This window comes from Ahaetulla prasina, chromosome 11 (genome assembly GCF_028640845.1).
Source record: "Ahaetulla prasina isolate Xishuangbanna chromosome 11, ASM2864084v1, whole genome shotgun sequence".
Classification (NCBI taxonomy): domain Eukaryota; kingdom Metazoa; phylum Chordata; class Lepidosauria; order Squamata; family Colubridae; genus Ahaetulla; species Ahaetulla prasina.
Genome location: NC_080549.1, coordinates 22,306,540 through 22,334,472, shown reverse-complemented (window position 1 = coordinate 22,334,472; position 27,933 = coordinate 22,306,540). Strand labels below are relative to the sequence as shown.

At 41.3% G+C, this 27,933-nt stretch overlaps 1 protein-coding gene across 7 annotated transcripts in view; it reads left to right on the top strand.

The window, feature by feature from the left end:
* DCX (doublecortin) overlaps positions 1-27,933 on the top strand; it is a 224,278-nt gene that overhangs the window by 77,041 nt on the left and 119,304 nt on the right. For 4 of the 7 annotated variants that reach the window (XM_058197005.1, XM_058197007.1, XM_058197006.1 and 1 more), the window contains 2 exons: positions 16,110-16,193; positions 27,176-27,566. In XM_058197005.1, coding sequence (XP_058052988.1) covers positions 16,110-16,193; positions 27,176-27,566 — 475 coding nt within the window. The other 3 variants (XM_058197011.1, XM_058197012.1, XM_058197009.1) reach the window with 3 other exon arrangements.

The window sequence follows — 27,933 nt, the reverse complement described above, 5'->3', positions numbered from 1 at the left end:
AAAGTATTTTCTTTCTTTCCATTAGCTCTGTCAATTCAAATCTACTGATTAAAACTTAAGCATTTCTAGATATTAGTCTAACTGCCAGGCTATGCAACCCTGAATAATATACCCAGAGTTGTGTTTCTTTTGAGTGATGTGTTTAAATAAATAATTAATAAATGTACTTTCTCCTTTCTTTCAACCTTATACTCAATATTCCTTCAAAAAACATGTCTGGATGTCATTCTGAATTACAGAAAAATATTGAAAAGCAAGATTTTTTAACTCCTTGGGGCTAAAATCTATAATTAGATTATCACACATTTAGACTAGTCTGAACAGATGCAAGTCCCCACGTAAGTATCTTCCATTCAGAAACATTCTTCTTTCTAATATGACATCCAGACCTGTTCTTTGAAGAATTATTGAGTATTAGGTCAAAAGAAAGAAGAGGGAAGGGACACTTATTAATGATAGTTATTTAGCTACATCACTGCAGAGAAACGCAACTCTGGGTATATTACTCAGGGTTGCACAGCCTGGTAGCTAGACTCATGTCTGGACAAGCTCAGGTTTTGATTGATAGATTTGTCAGTTTGTGGCTTTGTGAAATGAATCTAGAAGTAATAGGATAGTTTCAATACTGATACTGAAATTTTACTTTAGTATTGCCAATGCATAGCTGGTAGATGCTGTGGTTTTAGAAAGGATCTTTTACATTCTGACTCAGAGATGGCAGAAAGCATATAGAGCCGTGATGGTGAACCTATGGCATGCATGCCACAGGTGGCACGCGTAGCCATATCAGTGGGCACGCGAGCTCAGCTCCGGTGCACATGCGTGCACTGGCCAGCTGATTTTCGGGCCTTCTGGGCCCACCAGAAGTAGGGAAACAGGCTGTTTCCTGCCTCCAATGGGCCTGGTGTGAGGGGGAAGGCCCCTTTTTCTCTCTTACTTGGCAATTGACTTGTATTTATGATGGTTGCAGTGTTCCAGGGTCATGTGATCCCCTTTTGTGACTTTCTGACAAGCGCAGTCAATGGGGAAGCCAGACTGATTTAACAACTGTGTCACTAACTTAACAACTGCCATGATTCACTACTGTGGCAAGGAAGGTCGTAGAATGGGGCAAAATTCAGTTAAGAACTGTTTTGTTTAGCAGTGGAAATTTGGGGCTCAATTGTGCTTGTAAGCCAAGGACCATTTGCATTTCATCTATTATTTTTAATGGATAAAAATAATACATCAGATAATAGAACGGTTTACTGTGATCATAAAATGAAAAATTAATTGCTTAAAAGTATAATAGTTCATTATGTCATTGAAGAATTAACGGAACTTTTCTATAAAGTTCTAAACATGATATCAGTGTTGATCTCTCCATGTTTGTCATTGTTTCCAAAATAGAGATACACAATCAAGTAAAAGGAAAGAAAAAGGGGTGGGGTAATGAAATAAATTAAAATAAAATATTTAAAAACCAGGAAAAACAATACTAGGAAACTACATATTTTTAAATTCCCTCCTAGTACCTGACTGATGATGATATTGCTATATTTATAAATATTGAAATTCCTTATAATTACTGTTTCAGCAGTTACTTCTGCCTTAGAAACTGAACTTAAGTATCTGCCTTGTTATGTGATACAGAGTGGAGGTTCCTAAACTTTTGGCCATGATACCTCCCCTTAATGCAGACCTGAGCATTTTACAGGCATCTGGCCGTCTGACTGACCCTGTCCGATCCATGTGAGGTCAATCAGAAATTAGAAATCAGATGTGTATCCCATGGATGCAAAACTGCCTTGCTTTTATTTTGAAGGTGACTGCTTTTTTTGTGTGCCTATGCACTTTTATAGGTTTAGCCCTTCACAACAGCTCCAATTTCTCATGTGGCCCCTTGAGAAAATTAATCGCCCATCCCTGCCTTACTCTAATCCTAATGTACAAAGCTTCAAAAAAAAATCCAGATACCAAAATGAAGAAAATGAAACAAGACAATGAAACTTTGAGAGGTGAATGTATTGTAACAATGAGTCTTTCTCTCTCTCTCCCTCCCTCCCTCCCTCCTTCCCTTTCTCTCTCTATCTCACTCACACACACATACATATACACACAGAGAGAAAGAGAGTCAGGGATGCCTCTATTCAAAACCCAAGATACAAAAACCCCAACTCCATGACTTCCTGGTTGGCTCCGTTGGCAATGGAGGTGATCTTTTTGGTCACCAACCTCTGGATCGTGTTGGACTGCTAAAACAGCGACAATCAGCTGTCCAGCGGTTCGGAAATCCCCCTCTTCGGGAGAAGAAGCGGAGGTGAGCAAAAGAAGCAGAGGTAGAGCTTCCCTAGAGCTCCTGGAAGATACCAGGGGGCTCGAAGGGTTAAGCCCTCTCAGAACTTCAAAGTGCTCCACATCTGAGGCTTTTCTTCCTGCTTCGGCAGACCTAATTGCCGCGACCAACTGCCGGGACCAATTTTAACTTAAAAAAGATAATACCGGACTGAACAGAAACAGGAGAGCTCTAATTATAAAAGCAAGTAATCAATCAATTCCCTATTATTATTTTTTTAAGTTTTGGATTTGACTTTAAAGCAAAAATGGCGGTTGTTTTTTAATGAGCTACGCAGTTGAAAACGAAAGTGTTACAATTCTCACTGTCTGCTTTTTATTGCTGAAGGCCAGCTGGAAAATTTTTTAAAACATTGTAATGAGAAGGGAGAAGAGATACTGAGACTGTTTAAAAAAAAAAAAAGACTTAAAAGGTTTATACGTAACATTAAGTTAAAGAGAAATTTTAAGAGATGGCAGCAAAACAATTAAAGTCAACTGTTACAAAAACCCCAGGAACATTAACATCGGGAGTCTCTCCAGCACATACAGCAGATACAAAATCACTAAATTTGGAAGCACTTCAGGATAATCTGAAAGAATTTATGAAAGAATCTCTTAACGATGTTATGAATTGGCAAACTTCCCAGATAGAAGATAAGTTTAAATTAATTACAGAAGAAATGTCAGAGATGAAAAAACAGATGTTAGAAATTCAAACTGGAAATAAAGAAGTCAAAGAAGGTTTGGTGTCAGCAGTACAGGGTCTGGCATCAAATGTGATTTTACTGGAGCAGGAAGTAGAAGAAATAAAGAAAGTTAATTTAAAACTGGAAAATAAGATTGAGGCAGTTCAAAGTAAAATGGATAAAGTTGATGATGAAATTGTTTTGGTACAATATAGTGCTATGGAACTTGCTTTACGAATCCGTGGATTGAAAGAATGTAAACATGAGAATTTGAAGCAAATTTTTTCGGAGGCCTTTGCAGAGATTTTGGCAGTTCGGCCAGTAGATGTAGCTTTTCATATTGATAAAATTTATCGTGTGAATTCCTGGATAGCAAGACAAAGAAATCTTCCGAGAGACATTGTCAAAATGTTGAAAGGTAGGAAGGAGTTTGCTTTTTTGGTGAACGAACTTAAAAAACGTCAGATTGAGTATAGATGGGACAATCCCAACTGGTATAATAGTTTACTATGAAGGGAAAGCACATCGTCTTAATACAGTCAGTAAAGCACGAGAGTGTTATGCTTATGTGCTTAAAGCTGGAAGTCCACCATCTCCGGATGGTAGGAGAAAGGAAGGCGAAATTAAAGAAAAAGAAGTGATAGTAATGGAAGAAGACCTTTTACAAGCATTGGATGTGTATAAGATGGGATCAGAGATTCCAAAAGAGCCAAGGATGACAAGAGCAGCTGTCAAACGCAAGGAACAAGAAGAAAAGGCTCAACAGGCTCAATCTGCTATTACCAAGATGGAAACAATGGGAGGAGCAAGGCCCAAAGAAAGATATGATTTGCGGCTGGTGCTTCAAAAGTTTCCGATTGCTGATAATGGCAATTAGACTTTTATCTTGGAATGTTAATGGATTAAACTCACCACAAAAGAGAAGAAAGATATTTCATTATTTGAAGCAATTTAAAAATGACATTGTATGTTTACAAGAAACACATATTAGAACATTAGACCAGAAATATTTGATAAATTCAAAATTGGGAATACATTTTGTTGCATCTGCTACAGAAAAGAAGAATGGACTAGTTGTTTATATAAAGAGTAATTTATCTGCAACATTAATTGAGGCGGATAATCAAGAAAGATATATTGCTATTGAACTTTTATTGGAGGGGAGAAAAATACTTTTAATAGGAGTTTATGCACCAAATCAACAACAAGAAAAATTGTATAAGTTTTTACATAAAAGAATAACATCTTGGGATTATAAAACTTATATATTAATGGGTGATTGGAATGGAGTGATGGATACCCAGAAAGATAAAAGAAGTCTTAGAAATATTTCCAATCGTGTAAAGCTGCCAAAGGCATTCTTTGATTTGATGGAAGATTTAGAATTGAGATGTATGGCGAGAACGCAATGAAAAAGAGAGAGATTTTACATTTTTTTCTGACAGACACAATCTTTTTCTAGGATCGATTTTATTTTAATTACTAATGATTTGTTTTTCAGAGTAAAGAAGACAAAAATTTGTTCTAGAACTTTGTCTGATCATAGCCTGGTATGGATTGAGCTAGATCGGGAAAAAGAGGCCAGGAGGTCGTGGAGGATGAATGAGAACTTGTTTAAATATGAACAAAATGTAAATGAATGTAAATGTAAAACTCTATTGAAGGATTTTTTTTTCTTTGAACATGGATAAAGGGACACCTATAGAGATAGTTTGGGACACCAGCAAAGCTTATATGAGAGGAATTTTAATAGAGATGAATAATAAATATAGAAATAGACTGCACAAAAGGCGAAAAGAATTAGAAGAGGAAATTAAAAGGAAGGAGCAGTTATTGGTATGTAATCCAGGAGATAGTAAAATAAAAGAATCAATAAATATATTAAGAGGTCAATTTAATATGCTAATGGCAGATCAGGTGGCAACTAATTTACAATATGCAAAACATAATTTGTTTAATAATTCTAATAAACCTGGAAGGTGGTTAGCATATTTATTAAGAAAGAAACAGAAATGACGTATAATTGATAAAATAGAATATAGAGGTAAGGAAGTATATCAGCAAAATTTGATTAAAAAAGCTTTTTTAGAATATTATACTAAGTTATATTCTAGAGATGTGATTAATGATAAAGATATAGATAGATATTTACAGGACCACGGTATCTTAGACATTACAGTATAGTAAGGTATCTGGGTTTAAAGTGAATCAACAGAAGACAAAAATGATAATTAAAAATATGAATACACATCAGAGGGAAGAATTAGAAAGAATAACTGGATATGAAGTAGTTAAAAAGGTTAAATACTTAGGAGTATACATTACAGCATCGAATGTAAAATTATATAAAAATAATTATGAGGTATTGTGGGGAAAAGTAATTAAAGAAATGGAGAAATGGAAGAAGTTACAATTATCATTGTTGGGAAGAGTGGCAGCTATAAAAATGAATGTTTTGCTTAGATTTTTATTTTTGTTTCAAATGATTCCAATATTGAAGAAAGATGCAAATTTACAAGAATGGCAAAAAGGGATTAATAATTTTGTATGGAAGGGTAAAAAACCGAGGATAAAGTTAAAAATAATGCAAGATGTTAGGGAAAGAGGGGGTTTAAAAATGCCTAACTTGAAATTGTACTATGATGCAGTTGTTTTAGCTTTAATTTCTGATTGGATTAATTTAACAGAGGAAAGGGTTTTGAATATAGAAGGTTATGGTTTGTTATATGGATGGCATGCATATGTAATATATGACAAGAAAATTGATAAGACATTTAAGAATAATATGATCAGAAGTGCTTTGTTGAGGATTTGGAAAAAATATCAATATAAGTTAGATGGAAAGATACCAATATGGACTATCCCCAGACATATGATAGAGAATATAAATATATTACAAAAAATGGAGGTTATCACTTACAAAGAGCTTTTGACTATGGAAAAAGGGGAATTACAGTTAAAATCTAGGGAGAAATTGAGGGATGAAGGGAGAAATTATACATGGTTCCAGTATGGACAATTGCAATCTAGATGGAAAATAGATCAGAAAATTGGTATAAGGCAAAGTGATGATAATTTGGTAAAAGATCAAGGCCAACAGCATATAAAGAGATTATATAATGTATTGGTTGAAATTGATTCAGAAATGGAGTTGGTTAAAGATTGTATGGTAAAATGGGCACAAAATTTTCAACAACCTATAATGTTAGAAACATGGGGAAAAATTTGGGTGAGGAATGTTAAATTCACGCAAGCACAAAATTTAAGAGAAAATTTTTATAAAATGTTTTATAGATGGCATTTAGATCCTAAAAAACTTTCATGTATGTATCCAAATGTGAAAGCAAAATGTTGGAGATGTGATTGTGTGGATGCTACCTATTATCATATATGGTGGACTTGCAAAAAAGTTAAAGCCTTTTGGATTAAAATATGGTGGATTATGCAGAACATTTTGAAAAAGAAGATCAAGTTTGTTCCACAGTTCTTTTTATTAGGAATAATTCCAGATTGCACTGTTATAGAGACAAAACTGATTTTGAACTTAATAACTGCTGCAAGACTATTGATTGCACAATATTGAAAGAAAGATGACTTACCTACAATTGGAGAATGGATTAGTAAAGTATCAAATTTAGCAGAAATGGCAAAAATTTCTGCCTACTTGAAAGAGAGTATACAAGAAAAATATATTTTGGAATGGAGGAAGTGGATTGATTATATTCAAAATAAGTATCAGATTAAAAAGTATCAATTAGTTTTTGAGTGAAGTTAGGAATTGCTATGTATTAGTTTAAGAAAGAAGGAAATTGATAGTGTGATGGTGTGAAATGGAATATGTTTTATGTTATATTTTAGATTATGTTTGTTAGTTACAATACCCTGTATTCTGTTCTGGGAAGTCTCGGGGGGGGGGGAATGGGGGGGGAAGGGGAAGACTATAAATTGATTGGTTGCCATTGTACAGGAATAATGGTAGAATTAAACAAGTTGGAATGGTGTAAAGTCGGGACTGCTCGGTAACCACTCCCGAAGGGAAAGGGTAAGGAAAGAGGAGTAAAGAAGGAAGAAAGTAGGTAGGCAGGTGGGTAGGTAGGAAAGAAGGGAGGGAGAAGAAAGGATAGGAGGAGAAGAAGAAGGAGAAGATAGAGGGTTAGAAAGGATGGTAGTGAGAAGTGGGAAAGAGGTGGGGAAGTAGGAAAGCGAGGAGAAGGATGGTGGGGAAAGTTGAAGAAGGATGAGAAGGGAAGAAAGGATTAAGGGAGGGAGTGGCGGTCGAGCAGCCCTGATTGAGTATAATTTGAGTATAGGATTGATTGTTGGATAAGTGATTGTATTGTACACTGGTCAAATTGTGGGAATTATTATGGAAAATAAAAATTTTGCCCTAAAAAAAAAAACAAAACCCAACTCCATGTTTGCAGAGAAAGGTACTTTTACTGAGTTTTAACTGATAGAAATGAAAAAAAAAAGATTTGGAACAAAAGGCGCAAAAGTTACATATTGAAAGTATCCCCAAATCCCTTCCCCAAAGACCCAGGGTAAATGTCCAATCCCCATTCCAATTGGTGTCATGTGGGCAGCATCTTCTGGTATTCCGGGATGACTGACCTTGATTGGCATAAACAAGTCTATACAGCTGCACAGTAGAACATAGGAGCAATCCATCCTATTTGTTCACATAGGGCATCTTTCTCAGGCTCACATCCCCTCCCCAAATACCAACCTCCCCCCCCCAGTTATTATGGCAGCCGATAGTAAGCATCATAGAGGCTGACATTCGGCCCTCCTGCAATAGAGGTGTTAGCCCTGGAGGAAAACACAAGACAAAATAGAAATAACGTAACAACCCAATGTACAAGATATTCTACAATAAGAAGACTAAGGCTTATCAGGGTATTTAGTGTGAAACAGTTGTAAGAGTTTTGGTGCTCTGAGATCTCGGTCATTCACCCATTCAGATTAAGAAGGTGGAAAATGTTTCTAGGCAACCAAATACTGTACTTTCCCCCTATGTTTCCTGGAATTGAAGATTTCTTTGACCTAGAAGTGCTGCTCTCCTTCTATGATCGGGGTACAGGAGTGGTAGTTTGATCTGGTCAGAGAGAGGAGGTATGTTCAGGTTTCAATAAGCTAATATGAAACACAGGGTGAATCCTTCTAATGGTTTTTGGTAACTAGCTGAACCATGACCGGGTTGACAATCCCGACAATAGGGAAAGGGCCCACATACTTTGGCCCCAATTTCTTTGACTTTTATTTATTTTATTTATTTATTTATTATTTAAACTTATATACTGCCCTATCTCCCAAAGGACTCAGGGCGGTTTACAGGCATATAAAAAACATCAATATACAAATTAAAATAATCATTAAAAGACTTATTCTAATGCCAATAGTTAATAATACCAATTGTTAAAAATAGAAATATAAATATTAAAATCGATTTAAAACCCCTCTAAATTTAAAAAATCTAAGCCAGTCCTGCGCAGATGAATAAATGAATAAATACTTCTGGGTAGTCTGTAAGTATTTAGTGGACAAGAAAATCCTATCCCCAATTTGGTAATCTTTCAGCATAGCTCTTTTCTTGTCAGCATATTTCTTATGTGCTCAATGAGCCTTCTCTAACACCTTACAAGTAACAGGCCAGATAAACTGAAGCTGCTTGATCCATTCCACCAAAGTCTTGATCAGAAGCCACTTTGAACGGGGTGAAACCAGTGCTACTATGGATGAAATTATTATAAGCAACCTCTGCAAAAGGCAATAAGTTGGCCCAGTTATCTTGATAATTTATGTAACATCTGAGGTACTGCTCTAGAACTAAGTTAGCGCATTCAGAAGCCCCGTTAGTTTGAGGGTGGTGGGTAGAGCTTAGGCCTTGGGCAGAACCTAACATCTTCAGGAATTCCCTCCAGAAGAGGAGGTGACTTGTACCCCCCATCCGAAATAATGCATTCGGGAACCCGATGTAATCTATACATGTTGAATAAACAGTTTAGAATAGAATAGAATAGAATAGAATTTTTTATTGGCCAAGTGTGATTGGACACACAAGGAATTTGTCTTGGTGCATATGCTCTCAGTGTACATAAAAGAAAAGATACGTTCATCAAGGTACAACATTTACAACACAATTGATGATCAATATATCAATATAAATCATAAGGATTGCCAGCAACAAGTTATAGTCATACAGTCATAAGTGGAAAGAGATTGGCGATGGGAACTATGAAACGATTAATAGTAGTGCAGATTCAGTAAATAGTCTGACAGTGTTGAGGGAATTATTTGTTTAGCAGAGTGATGGCCTTCGGGAAAAAACTGTTCTTGTGTCTAGTTGTTCTGGTGTGCAGTGCTCTATAGCGTCGTTTTGAGGGTAGGAGTTGAAACAGTTTATGTCCAGGATGCGAGGGATCTGCAAATATTTTCACGGCCCTCTTCTTGATTCGTGCAGTATACAGGTCCTCAATGGAAGGCAAGTTGGTAGCAATTATTTTTCTGCAGTTCTAATTATCCTCTGAAGTCTGTGTTTTTCTTGTTGGGTTGCAGAACCGAACCAGACAGTTATAGAGGTGCAAATGACAGACTCAATAATTCCTCTGTAGAATTGGATCAGCAGCTCCTTGGGCAGTTTGAGCTTACTGAGTTGGCGCAGAAAGAACATTCTTTGTTGTCCTTTTTAATGATGTTTTGATGTTAGCTGTCCATTTGAGATCTTGCGATATGATAGAACCCAGAAATTTGAAGGTTTCTACTGTTGATACTGTGTTGTCAAGTATTGTGAGAGGTGGAAGTATGGAAGGGTTTTTCCTAAAGTCTACCACCATTTCTACGGTTTTGAGTGTGTTCAGTTCCAGATTGTTTTGGTTGCACCACAAGGCTAGTCGTTCGACCTCTCGTCTATATGCGGATTCGTCATTGTCTCGAATGAGACCAATCACTGTTGTGTCATCTGCGAACTTCAGTAGCTTAACAAATGGATCATTGGAGATGCAGTCATTGGTATACGGAGAGAAGAGAAGTGGGGAGAGCACACAGCCTTGGGGGGCCCTGTGCTAATTGTACAGGTATTTGATGTGATCTTGCTTAGCTTCACCTGCTGCTTCCTGTTTGTTAGGAAGCTTGTGATCCACTTACAAGTCTGTTCCGGTACCTGTAGCTGGTTTAGCTTAGTTAGAAGAATGTCTGGAATGATGGTATTGAATGCTGAACTAAAGTCTACAAAAAGGACCCTTGCATAGGTCTTTGGAGACTCAAGATGTTGTAGGATGTAGTGCAGAGCCATATTAACAGCATCATCTGTTGATCTATTTGCTCGGTATGCAAATTGCAAGGGTCTAACAGCGGATCCGTGATGGTTTTCAGGTAGGAAAGCACTAGCCTTTCAAAGGTTTTCATGACTACAGATGTTAAAGCAACTGGTCTGTAGTCATTCAGTTCCTTGATGGTGGGCTTCTTCGGCACTGGGATGATGGTAGAGCGTTTGAAGCAAGAAGGAACATAACACATCTCTAGTGATTTATTGAAAATATGGGGGAAGATGGGGGCCAATTGGTCAGCACAGACTTTTAAGCAAGAAGGAGTTATCTTGTCTGGGCCTGGAGCTTTTCCTGGCTTTTGTCTGTGAAATAGGTCCTGCACTTCCTTTTCTGTGATCACTAGGGGTTGTGAACCCAATGAAATGGGGTCAGTTGTAGGAGGCTTGGCTGTTGTTGGTGTGTCTGAGATGGGGGTTGTGGAGATAGGTGGCTGTAGTTTCCTTTCAAACCTGCAGTAAAACTCATTCAGGTCATCTGCCAGTTGTTGATTACCTTCAGCCTGGGAAGGAGGTTTGCCATAGCCGGTGATATTTTTAAGAGTTTTCCACATGTTTGCTGGTTCATTTGCTGAAAATTGATTCTTTAGCTTTTCAGAGTAGCTTCTTTTTGCTGCTCTTATCTCCCTTGTTAGTGCATTTCTGGCCTGATTGTACAGCATTTTATCACCTTTTCTGTAGGCTTCCTCTTTGGAATGTCGTAGCTGCTTAAGTTTAGGTGTAAACCAAGGTTTGTTGTTACTGTGTATTCGCAAGTTCCTTGTAGGTACATAGGTCTTCACAGAAGCTGACATATGATGTTACAGTATCTGTGAGTTCATCCAGGTCTGCAGAGGTATCTTTAAAAATATTCCAATCAGTGCAGTCAAAACATGCCTGTAGCTTTAATTCTGATTCCTCCGTCCAGGTTTTCACTGATTTAATTATTGGTTTTATGGCTTTAAGTCTTTGCCTGTAAGCAGGTACAAGGTGAATCATGCAATGATCAGAGTGTCCTACAGCTGCACGTGGTAAAGACCGATAGGCATCTTTTAGTGTTGTGTAGCAGTGGTCTAGAGTATTCTTGCCTCTGGTGGGACAATTGACATGCTGAAAGTATTTTGGTAGTTCTTTCCTTAAGTTTGCCTTGTTTAGATCTCCCAAAACAATGGCCAGTGAATCAGGGTGTTTGGCTTCAGCCTCCATGATTTGGTCAGCTAGAGTTCGTAATGCCTTGTTTACACAGGCTTGTGGTGGGACATAAACAGCAATTAGAAGAAATGAGGAAAATTCACAAGGCGAATAGTAAGGTTTGCAGTTGATAATTAGAGTCTCTAAATTGTTGTCACAGAATTTGTAAATTATGTTAAAATCTTTAGCTAGCTAGCATTGTTTAGCTAGCGCTTTTGCAGGGGGAATCTTGGAAAAGGGTACAAAATGTTCTTGCTTGGAAAATAAGTTGATGATCACCCAAATGATTGTATTTCCCCCACGCTCAGGCAGCTCAATCATAAAGTCCATGGATATTTCCTGTCATGGAGCAGTAGGGCTAGCAGCATTCTGGAGAAATCCAGATAGCTTTCCAGGTGGCCTCTTTGCGGAAGCACACACTGAATAACTAGCGACGTAGGCTTCTATGTCCTTTTTCAAAGAGGGCCACCAGAACTGCTGTTTAACTAAATGTAAAGTCTTCACGAACCCAAAGTGTCCAGCAGCTTTCGAGTCATGAGCCTATTTCGAGTCATGAGCCTATTCCCCCCGAAAACTGGAGGGGACATACAACTTAGTGCTCACCCATGCTAGGCCATCACGAATAATACATTCGTTTGAGTGGGATAAGAACCAGTCATCAGTTTTAAGCTCTCCTTTCAGCTGCTCGCTTAAATCGGTGGGGATATCGAAGTCCGCCTTCCTCTGGGCTGTGGTGACCACGGAGGCAGCCAGTTGCCTGGAGGAAATCACCGGGCGTATCATTTCCAGCAGGGAGCTATTATACTGGGATAATCTAGATAGAGCATCTGCCATAAAGTTTTCCCCCCCAGGAAGATAGTGTAAAGGGAAGTTAAACCAATTAAAATGTTGAGTCCAATGGATTTGCTTGGGCAATACCTTCCTGGGTGTTTTTAAGGCCTCTAAGTTCGTATGGTCTGTCCACACCTCAAAAGGGTGTTTGGCCCCTTCTAGGAAATGCCTCCAGATTAGCAGGGCCCATCAGACAGCAAAAGCTTCCTTCTCCCAAATTGCCCATCTCCTTTCAGTTTCAGTTAATTTATGGGAGGTGCAGGCACAGGGTTGTAAAGTTCCAGCAGCATTTTCCTGAAGTAGTACCACCCCCACAACCACATCACTGGGGGTCAGCTTGGACTATGAAAGGGGCCTCCATGTCGGGATGTTTAAGGAAGAGCTCAGCTGCAAACAATTATTTCAACTTATCAAAAGCTGCCTGGCACTCCATGGTCCACTCAAGAGGGTGGCTAGGCTTTGGCTTTACCGTTTGTTTTTAGGAGATTAGTAATGGGCAATGCAATTTTTGCAAATGAGGGAATGAATTGTTGATAAAAGTTAGCAAAGCCTAAGAAGTTTTGCAGCTGCTTGCGAGTGCATAGGAGCGCCTACTCCATGACTGCCCAAACTTTCTCCAGATCCATTTCAATTCCTTCATGCGATATGTGATAACCCAGATAGTCAATTTTAATTTGGTGAAATTCGCACTTTGATAATTTGGCATACAGCTCAGCAGCCCTGAGTTTTTTTCAGGACTGAACACACTATTTTCACATGCTCCTTCATGGTTTCAGTGTAAATAAGAATGTCATCTAAGTAGACCAGGACTCCCTTGTAGAGATGTTCATGGAGCACCTTATTAATCAATTGCATGAACACAGTGGGTGCCCCCTGTAACCCAAACGGGAGCACCCTAAACTGGAAAGAACCCAAAGGGCAATTTAAGGCAGTTTTCCACTCATCCCCTTCCTTAATTTGAACTCTGTAGCAAGCCTCTCTCAAGTCCAATCTTAGTGAAAATCTTCCCTTTGGCCAGATGAGCTAACATGTCCTTCATCAGGGGTAATGGGTAAACATTTTCTATGCAAATAGCAATGAGATTTTTGTAATCCACACAAAGACAAAGAGACCCATCTTTTTTCTCATGGAACAGCACTGAGCCTGCCACTCATGGCCTAGCTGGTTGGATGAAACCCCGTTTTAGGTTTTTATCAATAAAGTTTCACAATTCCTCCAGTTCACGAGGGGTCATGGAGTAGATCTTTTGTTTAGGGAGTTTCACCCCTGGAGGATTTCTATGCTGCAGTCCATGGGGCAATGGGGTGGGAGCATATCTGAAGCCCTCTCACTGAATGTCTCCCTGAGGTCCCAGTATTCCTTAGGGATTTTCTCTTCCCAGCAATGCCAGCTCCTTCACAGCTTTGGCTATGCAGGGGGATTTCCCCTCTCCTTTCCCTGCTGGGTGGACCACATGCGCAACAACCCCTTCCTCCAATTCACATGAAGGTTCCATTTCCGGAGCCATTGTAATCTTTGCAAAAGTCCATTCCGGGGTCTATGGTAAAACACAAAGTCTCTCGATGGTCCCCCATCCACATCTCAACCAACCATACTGATTCATCCAACTGGCAAAATGCTATGGGCATTGTCCTCTGTTTCAGTCCCATTTTTTCCACCACCTCTGGGCTGATTACGCACCTGGTGCACCCAGAGTCCAAAAGGGCTAGCATCTTCCCATGGGCACCAGACGAAGGCATCCTTAATTTCACTGGAATGGTCATGGGGCCCACGTTCTGACTTACCAGGGGGTCATCGTCGGAATCGATTTCGCTGTCTCTCATGGTGGTTGGAGCTCCCAACTCCTCCAGGCCTGGAGGAATGAGCTCTATGACTTCCACACCTTTTAGAGCCGTTTTGTGGTTCTTTGCTGGCAGCTTCTCGGTTTTCTGACCTCCAGTGGAGGTCGGTTTGGAGCCAGGTTTGGTAAAACAGTCAGCATCTCAGTGCCCCTTCTTCCCACATCGGAAGCATGCTGTGGACCTGTACCTGGATGCTGGCTCCCCTTTTGCAGCTCTAAAGGTCTCTTTCTGGGTGGAAGGGGAAGGCTTGTTCCAACTGCGGCCCCCACAGTATCAGTCTCTGGCTAGGTCAGTTTTCACCTCGGCTGCCAACACATACCAGTGCAGAAGGTCTCAGGGGAGGTGGGGCTCGAACAACACCTTTGGTAGACATCCTCATTGAGGCCATACTTGTAAAATTCCATCAGGGCCTCTTGGGACCACCCCCGCATGTGGCAACCTAGCTCGCGAAACTCCTGGGTGTATTTGGCCACCAACCTCTGCCTCTGATTTAGGGTTTTCATCCTGGTTCTAGTTCAGCTAAGGGGTCATCAAAACACACTCTGAGATCCATCATAAACAGGTTGTAATTCCACAGCAGTGAGGAATCCTCATTATGGAGGGCAACCATCCACTCAGCTGCGGTTCCCTCCAGGGCCATGGTGACACACCTCACCCTTGCTGCTTACAAAGCGAAATTCTCCCCATACTCCTGCATGTGATTCATACTTGGGCTAGGAAGTAACCCAAAGCCTTGGGATCTCCTCTGTATTTTACTCCTAGTGGTGGAACCTTTGGAATTCAGTACCTCTGGGGAAATAACCCCCCACCCCGGGGGGGCCTGGGCTGCACCTGCCATTTGAATTCCTGCAGCCTATGCTGGCTCTGGTTGAGCTCTAGGAATCTCTTCTGGGTTTGCAAGGGCTTCTGTTTCCCCCCTGGTTGCTCAGCCTCCTCACGTCTAAGGCATAACTTTCATGTCCTCTCCGACTTTCAAGAGCCTCTTGCAGGAGATGCAGGGCCTGAGTCAGCAGGAGGTCTTCTTTGTCAGTTTCCTCCCAGGCAGTGGCAACTGGCAGCTGTTACCCCAGGGGGAATCTCCTCTGGAGCCTCCATCCATCCTACGCCCAGTGACCATTTGGCTTGGACTAGGTTTTTCTCAATCTGCAGTTCAGTCATCTGCTTCGACGGTTCCCAGCTGCAACAGGACTGGGAGGGGAGTTGACCCAGCAGCTCCCATGTCCTCGTGGTTGCTGCCTTGGTTAGACATTCTTTGCTAAGTCCCCATGGTAGAATTTTTTCTGGGATGGCCGATAAAGCAGATCTTGCTTAATGTCAGGTGTGCCTCCATTCAAAACCCAAGAAAGGAAAATCCCAACTCCATGTTTGTAGAGAAAGGTACTTTTATTAAGTTTTAACTGATAGCAACGAAAGAAAAGCAAGATCTGAAGCAAAAGGCATGAAGGTTACATATTGTAAGTATCTCCAAATCCCTTGCCCAAAGACCCAGGGTAAATGTCCAATCCCCATTCCTATTGGTGTCATGTGGGTAGCATCTTTAGGTGTTTTTGTCCATCTGGTATTCCATGATGGTTGACCTTGACTGGGCATAAACAAATCCATACAGCTGTGCAGTAGAACATAGGAGCAATCCTCCCTATTTGTTCACATAGGGCATCTCTCTCTAGCTCACATTCCCCCCCAAAATGCCAACCTCCCCCCCCCTTACTATGGCAGCTGATAGCAAGCAAGCATTATAGAGGCTGAGTCATGCACACCTATCTGGACTCCCTCTGCATCTCCCCTGACACCCCAACATTTGGGAAAGCCCTGAGTTACAGGGAAGCTTTTTTTGCTTAATTTTTGCTCAACTTCTGTTCTGAATATATTGTATTAATCTCATCATTGCTCTATTTCCCCTAAGATTGGCCTCTAATCTGTTGATGTTATTTTACATTTTGACAGCTATCCAAGCCAGAGAAGAGGTGGGTTTTTTTTCTTTCTTATGAGATCTTAACCATCTTTCCAGCCGAGCGATTTCAAGACTGGGTAAGTTCCTTATTCTGAAAAAGAAGAATTCTATAGCTGCTCCTAATACCAACCAGCTGTTGAGGATAGGAAGAAAAGCAGAAATGTAAAGAACCTTCATGAGTGCCTGGAGGAGAGCAGGATGGAGCCTAAACCCCTTCCAACCTTGTTATTCAAGTTAACTTTTAATATAGAATGACTAAACAGGGAGAGATTGTAATTTTCATTCCTTCAGCTCAGTCATATCTGATTCTCAGAAACTGCCTGAATAACAGGGATAGCATCAAGATCATGGAGGTGAAAGTACTGGGATCCAATCTGGGTTGATCCCTGGGACCAGAGGTTTAGACTTCCAAGCTTTTGGACTCGTGCTGGGAACTTCTCTCTAGAAGAATGTGTGCTTTGGTCTATTCTATGTTCCCTGAGAATGGGCTCCAGGACAAGTCTGAAAACTTGGAAGACTAAACTTCTGGTCCCAGTGATTGGCCCAGATTGGATCCTTTAACATTATTCTGGTATTACCATTCTATACTTCACTAGTGAGGCCACACTTAGAATAACACTGCATCCAGTTCTGGTCACCAAATACAAAATAGATGCTGAGACCCTAGAAAGAGTGCAGAGAATAGCAGCATAATGATAAGAGGTCAGGAGGCTAAACCATACAATGAATGATTTGAGGGAGCTATGTATATCTAGCGTATCAAAGAGGAGGATTGGTGGGAGGGACATGATTATCATCTTCTGGTACTTGAGGGGCTGTCACAGAGAAGCGGGAATCGACTTATTCTCCAAAGCACCAGAGGGCAGGACAAAACTAATGTGTGGAAGCTCGTCACAATTAAGCAAGCCATAAGCACTGCATTTTATCCAAGAGGTAGCCACCAAAATGTTCTTTTCCATTGAAAGGAATTTTGAAACGAATAATCACAGAGAAGAGGGGATTGGTACTTCAGATGCTGAGGATCCAAATCTGAAGGCTATATGCAGGCCCCATTACTTCCAACTTAGCTTTGGAAAACTGGTAGGGGAAGAACAGAGAGCTGAGAGTCACAAGGGTGTGAACAAATAATGAAATGTGTGATGATACCATTGTTGGCTTAAATGCATCTATCAGTTCCATGGGCTTCTGTAGTTAGCTGTCACTGATGCTTTCCAATCTACTTGGAAGACGTCTCTTAAGCAGAAACTCAGTCAATCAGAATAGAGCTGGAAGGGACCTTGGAAGACTTCTAGTCAAACAGGAGACCCTATTCCATTTCAGACAAGTGTCTGTCCAGTCTCTTCTTAAAAACCTCCAGTTATGAAGCACCCACAATGTCTGAAGGCAAGTTCCTTTTTTGTTGCCTTTCTCCAAGTATTTTATATGTAACTTTGGTTGGTCTCAAGCTATGAATCTGATGGAGCAACAGTTATTCCAAATGGAGCTGAATCAATTGCCCAGTTTTTGTCGGTTACCATTGCATATTCTTGTATATTGAATATTTTATACAAAATTGCATTGAAATCTTATTTTTCCCCTTCTAGCGGCAATCTCCAAACAAACAGACAGTTTTGGTATTGATTTACTGTTCACTAATAATGTTTTTCCTGGGCTCCAAGATCACCACAGATGGGGACTAGAGCCAAGAAATTAAAAGATGTTTGCTCCTGAGGAGGAAAGCTATGGCAAACCTAGACAGCATACTAAAAAGCAGAGACATCACCCTGCCAACAAAAATGTTTATAGTCAAGGCTATGGTTTTCCCAGTTGCAATATATGGCTGTGAAATTTGGACCATAAGGAAGGCTGAGCACCAAAGAATTGAGGCCTTAAAACTATGGTGCTGGAGAAGACTCCTGCAAGTCCCTTGGACTGCAAAGCGATCAAACCGGTCAGTCTAGAGGAGATCAACCCTGACTGCTCTTTAGAAGGCCAGATCCTGAAGATGAAATTGAAATACATTGGCCACTTAATGAGAAGGAAGGACTCATTGGAGAAGAGCCTAATGCTGGGAACGATTGAGGGCAAAAGAAGAAGGGGATGGCAGAGAATGAGGTGGCTGGATAGAGTCACTTAAGAGGGCAGGAAGGCCTGGAGCAGTGGTGGGATTCAACTGGTTCAGGCCGGTTCGGGTTAACCGGTAGTTAAATTGCTGACTGGCCCCTCCCCTCCCCGCCCTTTCCAGGAGTCCCCACACACCCCATTTTGGCTTCTAGGTAAGTGCAGGGAGGTCTACTAGGCCCAAAATGGGGCATGAGGGTGTGGTGGCCCCCCCACGCCCATTTTCACTCCCAGGAGGCTTCAGAGATGCCTACTAGGTCCAAAACTGGGCATGGGGTGGCGTGTCCCCCTCCACAGCCCGGTTTTGCTCCCAGGGGGTTGCAGGAAGCCGAGTGCTGCCTGTCATACCCCCTGGCCATGGCCCCCATGGCCCCGCCCACCCAGTTGGTCATTAGGACAGAGAACTGTTTGTTAAATTATTTGAATTTGAACAAATAATGCTTTTTGTGCAAACAGAACGTTGCAAAGTTTTCTTATTTGGCATCAATGCTTCAGCAGGGGATCCATAATAAAAGTTAAGTTGGATTGCTATATATGCTTATTTGTACTTTTCTGTTTTGACTCTTTCCTTTCCTTTTTGATTTATTTGTTGGCTAAAGGCTGTAATAGATAAAACAAAACAGAACTGAAATATGGATTATCATGCAAAGGGAGCGATCATGTATTTGAAGCAGAGGTCAGCTGGCTGGCATTTTGGTGACGATGTCATCATACACATTTCATGATTTTAGCATCCTTGTGCTTTGCTGAAGACACCCAGGTTTCGTCAGTGACAGAACTTGCATCAGATGTCAAATGTGCAATTGTTTAATTTATCATGTGCAGAGAGGTGTGTGACATGTGTCATCATTTTGATAACCATTGCGGCTTCTACTGATAGCAGAAGGTTTTTGGAATGGGAAGATCAGAACTGCTTCATTTCAGCTGAATTAGAGTAAAGAGTACAGAGGAGCAGAATATTACCACTGTTTTTGTTTGAACAGGGGTTTCTTGATCAAAAAAGTCAGGATGACAACTGCATTGGTGTGATGAAAGTTCTACCCATTTTTCATACGCAGCCCTGCCCTGCAGTGACAGGTAGTCCTCAACTTAAAACAGTTCATTTAGCGACTGTTTAAAGTTACAACAGCACTGAAACATGTAACATATGACCATTTTTCACAGTTATAACCTTTGCAGCATCCCCATGGTCATGAGATCACAATTCAGATGCTTGACTGGTTCATATTTACGACGGTCGCAGTGTCCCAGGGTCACATGATCACCTTTTAAGCTCAACTCAGTAAGCTCAAACTGCCCAAGGAGCTGCTGATTCAGTTCTACAGAGGAATTATTGAGTCTGTCATCTGCAACTCTATAACTGTCTGGTTCGGTTCTGCAACCCAACAAGAAAAACACAGACTTCAGAGGATCATTAGAACTGCAGAAAAAATAATTGCTACCAACCTGCCTTCCATTGAGGACCTGTATACTGCACGAATCAAGAAGAGGGCTGTGAAAATATTTGCAGATCCCTCGCATCCTGGACATAAACTGTTTCAACTCCTACCCTCAAAACGACGCTATAGAGCACTGCACACCAGAACAACTAGACACAAGAACAGTTTTTTCCCGAAGGCCATCACTCTGCTAAACAAATAATTCCCTCAACACTGTCAGACTATTTACTGAATCTGCACTACTATTAATCGTTTCATAGTTCCCATCACCAATCTCTTTCCACTTATGACTGTATGACTATAACTTGTTGCTGGCAATCCTTATGATTTATATTGATATATTGATCATCAATTGTGTTGTAAATGTTGTACCTTGATGAACGTATCTTTTCTTTTATGTACACTGAGAGCATATGCACCAAGACAAATTCCTTGTGTGTCCAATCACACTTGGCCAATAAAATTCTATTCTATTCTATTCTATTTTGTGACCTTCTGACAACGAAGTCAATGGGGAAGCCCGATTCACATAACAACTTACCAACTACAGTAACTCATTTAACAGCTGAGGCAAGGAAGGTTGTAAAATAGGAAAAACTCAATAAATGTCTCGCTTAACAACAGAAATTTTGGATTCAATTGTGATTATTACTCAAAGACTACCTGTATTAATGGAAAGATTCTGCCTTTATGAACTAACCTGATAATAGTGATTTCTGATTGCTCTGTTTATAATTCTGCCAGAATGATTTACTGATTAACAGAGTTGGAAGGGACCTTGTAGGTAAACTAATCCAATCCCCCACCCAAACAGGAGACCGTACACCATTTCTGATGATTGATTAATTAATTAGGCTGTGAAATTACTTTAGTGGATTATTTTTTTAAAAGGTTGAAATTATGACCATATTATATTTTTATCCCATCTTTATTACTTTATAAGTAATTCAAAACAACATACATAATACTTCCTCCTCCTCATATTTTTCCTGCAACAACAACCCTGTGAAGAGGTTGGGCTGAGAGAGAGTAATCGGCCCAAAATCACCTAGCTGGGTTACATGGCTAAGGCGGGACTCGAACTCACAGGCTCCTGGTGATTAGCCCAAAGTCACCCAGCTGGCTTTCGTTTCTGAGAACTCACAGCCTCCTAGTTTCTAGCCTGGAGCCTTAACCACTGGACAAAACTGGCTCGTTTCCTCCCATATTTATCCCTCACTTAATGACTAGAACTTATCATCTTTTGGCACCAGGGGGCAAGACAAGACGCAGTGGGTGGAAGCTCGTCATAGGGAGATCCAACCTGGAACTAAGGAGAAATTTCTTCACAGTGGAATTAATCAGTGGAACAGCTTGCCTCCTGCAGTTCTGGGTTCATCCCTGGAGGGTTTCAAAAAGACACTGGACAGTCATTTGTCTGGAATGATATATGGTCTCCTGCCTTGGGCAGGGAATTGGACTAGAAGATCTTGAAGGTCCCTTCCAACTCTATGATTGTATGGTTTATTCTTCCATCAGTTTGAATGAAAACCCCCAGCAAAAAAAAAGGACAATTGAGATTTGTTTCACACAGTATTAACAGGATGCCCCAAGTGGGGTTGGGCAACTTTGGTTAAAGAAGTGGGGAGCAAGAGTTCAACAGTTTTGTGAGGGGAGAGATAGTAAACATGATGAAGAAGATGATGTAGGAGATGATCAGGCTGAACCCTCGGAAGGAGTCAAATACTCCTGTGTTTGATTTGACTTCTGTGTCAAATCCTTTTGTAACCACAAGAGAGCTAAGTCCAGCCCGCCTTGAATTCCATTGACTCTTATCTACTGCCAATTTCCCTTAACTGTTAGTCGTTCAGATTCTTGTAGAGGACTTTAGCATACAATAAACTTATATATTCATCTGAACTGCCTGGATTTCAGATTTTTTGCACTTGACATTAATCAGTCAACGGAATTCTAGGATGGCTGGACTTAGATCTCTTGCTGGTGCAAAGGGACTCAAAGCTGATGATGTGTTTGATTCCTCCCTTGGGCTCAATCTGATCATCTCCTACAAATGAAAAGGCAGGAAAGCACATTGGGTGACTTTGTCAGAAGAGATCTTGGCCATAAAACATGGTTTTTCTGGGTCAATACAGACTTCGGATTTGCTCATCTAAAAACAAATGGATTCCATGATAAAGAACTAAGGAGTGTATAAGAACAGAATAATCTTAAATCTCTTTTTCCCTACGGATGTAGTTTAGGGCATCTGGAATCAAAGTCAGAATGACATCATTCTAAATTAAGAATAGGTATATCTCCAGGTGGCTTGAGATTAAACTTTAATATTCTTTAAATATTCTTTACTTATATATATTTATATAAGTCGCCTCACTTGTGGGGTGCCGCAGGGGTCGATCCTCTCGCCCCTTCTGTTTAACATCTACATGAAGCCGCTGGGTGAGATCATCAGTGGTTTCGGTGTGAGGTACCAGCTGTATGCGGATGACACCCAGCTGTACTTTTCCACACCGGACCACCCCAACGAAGCTATCGAAGTGCTGTCCCGGTGTCTGGAGGCCGTACGGGTCTGGATGGGGAGAAACAGGCTCAAGCTCAATCCCTCCAAGACAGAGTGGCTGTGGATGCCGGCATCCCGGTACAGTCAGCTAAATCCGCGGCTGACCATCGGTGGCGAGTCATTGGCCCCGATGGAGAGGGTGCGCAACTTAGGCGTCCTCCTGGATGAACGGCTGTCTCTAGAAGATCATTTGACGGCCGTCTCCAGGAGAGCGTTCTACCAGGTTCGCCTGGTGCGCCAGTTGCGCCTTTCTGGACCGGGATGCCCTATGCACGGTCACCACGCACTCGTGACGCCCCGCCTGGATTACTGCAATGCTCTACATGGGGCTCCCTTGAAGGGCATCCGAGGCTACAGTTAGTCCAGAATGCGGCTGCGCTGGTGATAGATGGAGCCCTCGTGGCTCCCGTGATAACACCCATCCTGCGCAGACTGCACTGGCTACCTGTGGCCTTCCGGTGCGCTTCAAGGTTTTGGTGACCACCTTTAAAGCGCCCATGGCATAGGGCCGGGTTATTTACGGGACCGCCTACTGCTACCGAATACCTCTCACCGACCTGTGCGCTCTCATAGAGAAGGACTCCTCAGGGTGCCGTCAGCGAGGCAATGTCGTCTGGCGACGCCCAGGGGAAGGGCCTTCTCTGTGGGGGCTCCCACCCTCTGGAACGATCTACCCCCCGGACTTCGTCAGCTTCCGGACCTTCGGACCTTCCGCCGCGAGCTTAAAACATACTTATTTAATTGCACAGGACTGAGTTAGATTTTAAATTTATGGGTTTTAAATTGGGTTTTATTCCTATATTTTTAATTATTGGGCTTTTAGAATAAGTTTTTTAATTGTTTTTATATTGTATTTATGTGTTTTTTAAGTGCCTGTAAACCGCCCTGAGTCCTTCGGGAGATAGGGCGGTATATAAATATGATCAAATAAATAAATAAAATAAAATAAATATATATATATATATTTTCTTCATGACATGTTTTTTTATGACAATGTTTGTGTATACTGTTGTGACAAAATGAAATAAAATAAAAAAAGAAAATAAAAACCTCCTGCCCCTGATCATTTCTTGTGAATCAAGATCCTGGTTAAGCCTATCACAGTGCCTTACCCTTTGATGTTGGGTTTTGGAGAAACATGGTGTGTAATCATAAGAATTATGTGTTGATTTACACAACCTTGCTTGCCTAAAGCCTCACCCCTCTTGAATCCACAAGGCAGCTAAGATTTTCATAGGCATCTAGCTAGTACCCCCCCACTTTTATACTGTGGTGCCGAAGTCTAATGCCGTGCCATAAATCAAACCATGCCTGTTTTCAGCTGGGCTGGGAAGAGTATTAGAGGAACTGTAGACAATGGGAGATTTTCCTTGGAGAAGCACAGACAATGCTTCCCAAAATATGGCTTGTCCCATTCTGTGGCTTCATGTGAAAATTGAAATCATGCATCAGGCTACCTTTTCTCTTTCAAAAGGTGGGAAGGGGAATCTTTACCTAGGAAATTGGTCCTGAGTGTAAAGCCAAACCAAGGCACTTCGTGTTTCAGAAGGGATCTGCATGTCTCTCTGTGAGCATGGGCGTGCAAACCCATGTATGCAAAAGGCACTAGGACCTAGCAGGAATCTTGGCCAAACTGGCAGGAATTTCTTGCTTGGAGCACAGACAACAAAGGCAGAGTGTAGCTGGGTTTCTTTCTCTCAGCATCTCCACCCTGTGAGCTGAAAAAAAAAAACGGTAAGTAAAGCCTGACTTTTCCAAGCAGGGCGAGTAACAGATGTCAGATGCCAAAAGAAGAACAGGCTGAACCGTCCAAGCCAGCGATGCCTTCTTAGCCCACCACTCAGCCGTTTGATTTCACCTTTCCTTTTTCGGAAAAGTTGGCTTTTGGTGCAATTCCATTGTACATGCAGACTTCAGTAGAAAGGAGCAGGCAAGAGCGGAGTCTGCAATTTGACGGAAGGAAAAGAGCCTGGAAAAACTCCCTCTGCAGCTCAAGGGTGACAATACGAAGGTCAGGGACCGGTCAGTTACCCTGTAGAAAATGAATGGTGGGTTGGGATCTGGCCAGCACCGATAGGAAGTGGCTGGGAAGCAATCGCTTTTGCTCAAGATTTGTACCTGATTGCAAAGAGCATGTTTCGCCCTGTTTCTGTGGTAGAGATGTGATCTGCATGCTAATTGTTTGAAGGCTAATGATAGCCAGAGCTTGCATCCTCCTTTTTTTCCATTATGGTCAGAGCTTGGGTTTGCATGCCAAGTTTTAAACTACAAAAGGAGATTCCTAGGATCGTGGTCTTTCTGTCATTCCCATTATTCCTCCGCTGCACAAATTAAGCTAAGCCTCTTGTTCCCTGCTCTGGCTCGGAACAATGAAAGGTGCTACTTGCAGGAGTGTGACAGGAATACAGCTAGGAGGTGCCTTCAGCAATTAAAGTCACTTCATTTTACCAGTAAGGAGGAGGAGGAAAGGGGAATGTCAAAAACCTTCCTGATTAATTGACCTTCAAATTGCATTCCAAGTGGAAACAATACTATTCTTCCACATTAACTTCCTCACTGCTGTTTCCATATTAACTCCTTCCACCCTTCCATGTTATTTCCCGGGGCTTAGTATGAGCCAAGGGAAGGACTGGGTGGGACAGGAGGGGGGGGGGCTGGCTGGCTTCTGAAACCAGCTGCTCACAAAGAAAATGGCATTGTTGCTGTATGACCGGAGAAGAGACTTACTGATGATTCCCACCCCCACCCCCGTTTAAAAGGGGCTCCCTAGCTTGGTCACTCCAGTCACCCTTGGCCATGTTGAATCTGTTACTAGATAATGGACTGGTTCTTTGGTTTGTCGGCTGTGTAACTCTAGGACATTGTCACTTCCATGTTTCCATCCACGGAAGGTGCATCTTCTTTCTTTCCTTTCTCCCCCACCCCTGCCACATGCCCCCTAGTCCACAGCCCCATCTAAACTGCAGTGAACTTCTGCTCACTCCTTACAGCTGTTCACAGATCTGTCTTCCAACAGTGTCCATAAAAGGGTTTGCTGCTGACAGAACTGATTTCCATAGAGAGTCCACGAGGCTCAGTGAAATGCTCTTTCCTGGCTTTTTTTCTTTTTGCTTATAAGCTGCTTTGAAAAGAGTTATCCCAAAAGATTGGGAGGTGGGATGTAAATTATTCTTAGAATAATCAATCTTGATTGATTGTATTGCGTAGGAGGCTCTTTCCCTCCCTAATGCTCCCAACAGTTCACTCATGCACATATGGAAAAATCTTCTCTGGTAGCCTTCCAAGAGAAGGAAAACCCAGGTGTTCCATTTCTTCTATCCTTTTTTTTAAGGGGCCTAAATCCAAAGGCCCCTTATCTGTATCATCAGCTTTTTCTCCAAAGATTGCATTGTCTCATTGCATCATCATCATTAATTATTATTATTATTAATTATTAAAGATGTAATCTTCAATTTGATTCAGTCTGGACTGGAGAAAAAACCAAGAACGTAAGAGCTATTAAGGTAGCGTCTGAGTATGTAGACAGTTCCAAGTAAGGTAGTTTTTTGCAAAGTCAGGATATTCAGGTCTGATAAGTTCAAACTTCCCATGTATCTAGGCAACCCTTTGGGTATTGCTCCAAGGGCTCCTGTTACTATTAGTAAAACCATTGATTTCTTCCTCCACAATTGCTAAACTTCAACGTGCAGATCATGGTATTTTGTTATTTTTTTCTAGCTGTTTCTCTTCAATTCATGTATCACTTGGTATTGCAATATCAATGAACCAGAGGTTTTTTTTCCCCAGAATAGTGACATCAGGTGTGTTGTGGGCCAGATGTCTGTCTGTTTGGATTCGAAAGTCCCACAAAGTTCATTTTCAAGATCTTTGTCAATTTAGTGTTGCCAGTAACTTTTGCATCATCATCATCATCATCATCATCATCATCATCATCATTATTGATTTAATCTTCAATTTGATTCACAGTCTGGGACTGGTAAAAACTTAACAGTTGAAATCCTAATCAATGACCTAAGAGCTGTTAAGGTAACATCTGAGGCAGTTCTGAGTAAGGTGGCTGTTGTTGTTATTAATCGCACAGTTAGCCAGATATTTCAGACTGGATTTGGCATTTTTGTTTACCTATCGAGTCCTTAACCTGGGATAGGCAGATGTGGATATTTGATGGTGTTACCGATATCATCACAGGATGGAAGCTGTTCCCAGTAAAGCCGCCATTGACTGATGGCAAATTTGTCAATGCCAATGGTGTTCAAGTGATGCTCCAGTTGTTTTGGGATTGCACCCAAGGAACCTACTACTACTACTACTACTACTACTACTGGTTAATCTTCATTTTGATACACAATCTAAAATATAACAGTTCAAATCCTAACCAAGGACCTAAGAGCTTTTAAGGTTCGTTTGTCTTCCAGTCACCTGTCAACTTCATGCCCTGGTTGCCTAACAGAGGGAGCTGAGCCCTGTAGCATATTTTTCACTGAACACCCTGGAGCCATAGTATTCAATGCAAGTCTTGTTGAGCCAGGCGACATTCATTCCAGCATAGAATTCACTTGACATGTTTTCACCATAGTTAAATGGGTTTGGCGCAAGTTTAGTCTGGCTCTTCTATAGCACACACAAGCCCCCGCACCATGACAAGGTAAAGCTCCTTGGGTGGGATGATGATGATGATGATGATTTACTTTATTCATTAAACATGAAACTCAGTCAACTGAACTTTCAAAAATGCATCACAAATACCATTGACTAATGGTTGATGGTTGATACGGTTGGATACGGATGGTTGATGGCTAATGGTTGATACGGATTGCTGCTAGCATCCTAGGTATCAACCAAGTACCTTCTTAAGATTTTTTATTATGGTGATTAGTATTATTATGATTATTATTAATATTATTATTATTAATATTATATTTGTTTCTTCTTTGCTTCTATTCTTTTCCTTCTTCTGCCTCAGCTTCACATCTTTAGGGGTCACCAAGCAATGGAACTTGATTTTGGACACTTTGACGAAAGAGATAAGGCGTCCAGAAACATGCGTGGCTCCCGAATGAATGGCCTGCCAAGTCCCACTCACAGCGCCCACTGTAGTTTCTACCGCACCAGGACCTTACAGGCGCTGAGCAATGAGAAGAAGGCAAAGAAAGTGCGTTTCTACCGCAATGGGGACCGTTATTTCAAGGGGATTGTTTATGCTGTCTCCAGTGACCGCTTCCGAAGCTTTGATGCCTTGCTTGCTGACCTGACCCGTTCTCTGTCTGATAACATTAATCTGCCTCAGGGAGTTCGCTACATTTACACCATCGATGGCAACAGAAAGATTGGCAGCATGGATGAACTGGAAGAAGGTAAGAAGGACAGCATTGTAGAGTAGCTCCAGGAAGGGTGGAAAGATGAGGAATGGTCCATGTTCCCGCCCAAGGAAAATGACACTTTGATCTTGATTCAGGGTGATAAAATTAAAACTATGAATTTCAGTGGTGGGAATAATTTATTTTTGGGGTGGTTGTCCAAAAGTATGTCATTCATATTTAATCCTTGGATGGATGCATATAATACTCTACATCAGTGTTCCTCAACATTGGCAACTTGAAGATGTGTGGACTTCAACTCTCAGAATTTCCCAGCCAGCATGCTGGAGTCCATGCCTCTTAAAGTTGCTGAGAATACCCATCTTGAAATTAAATTTCAGAGTAAGCAACATTAGGCAGTCTC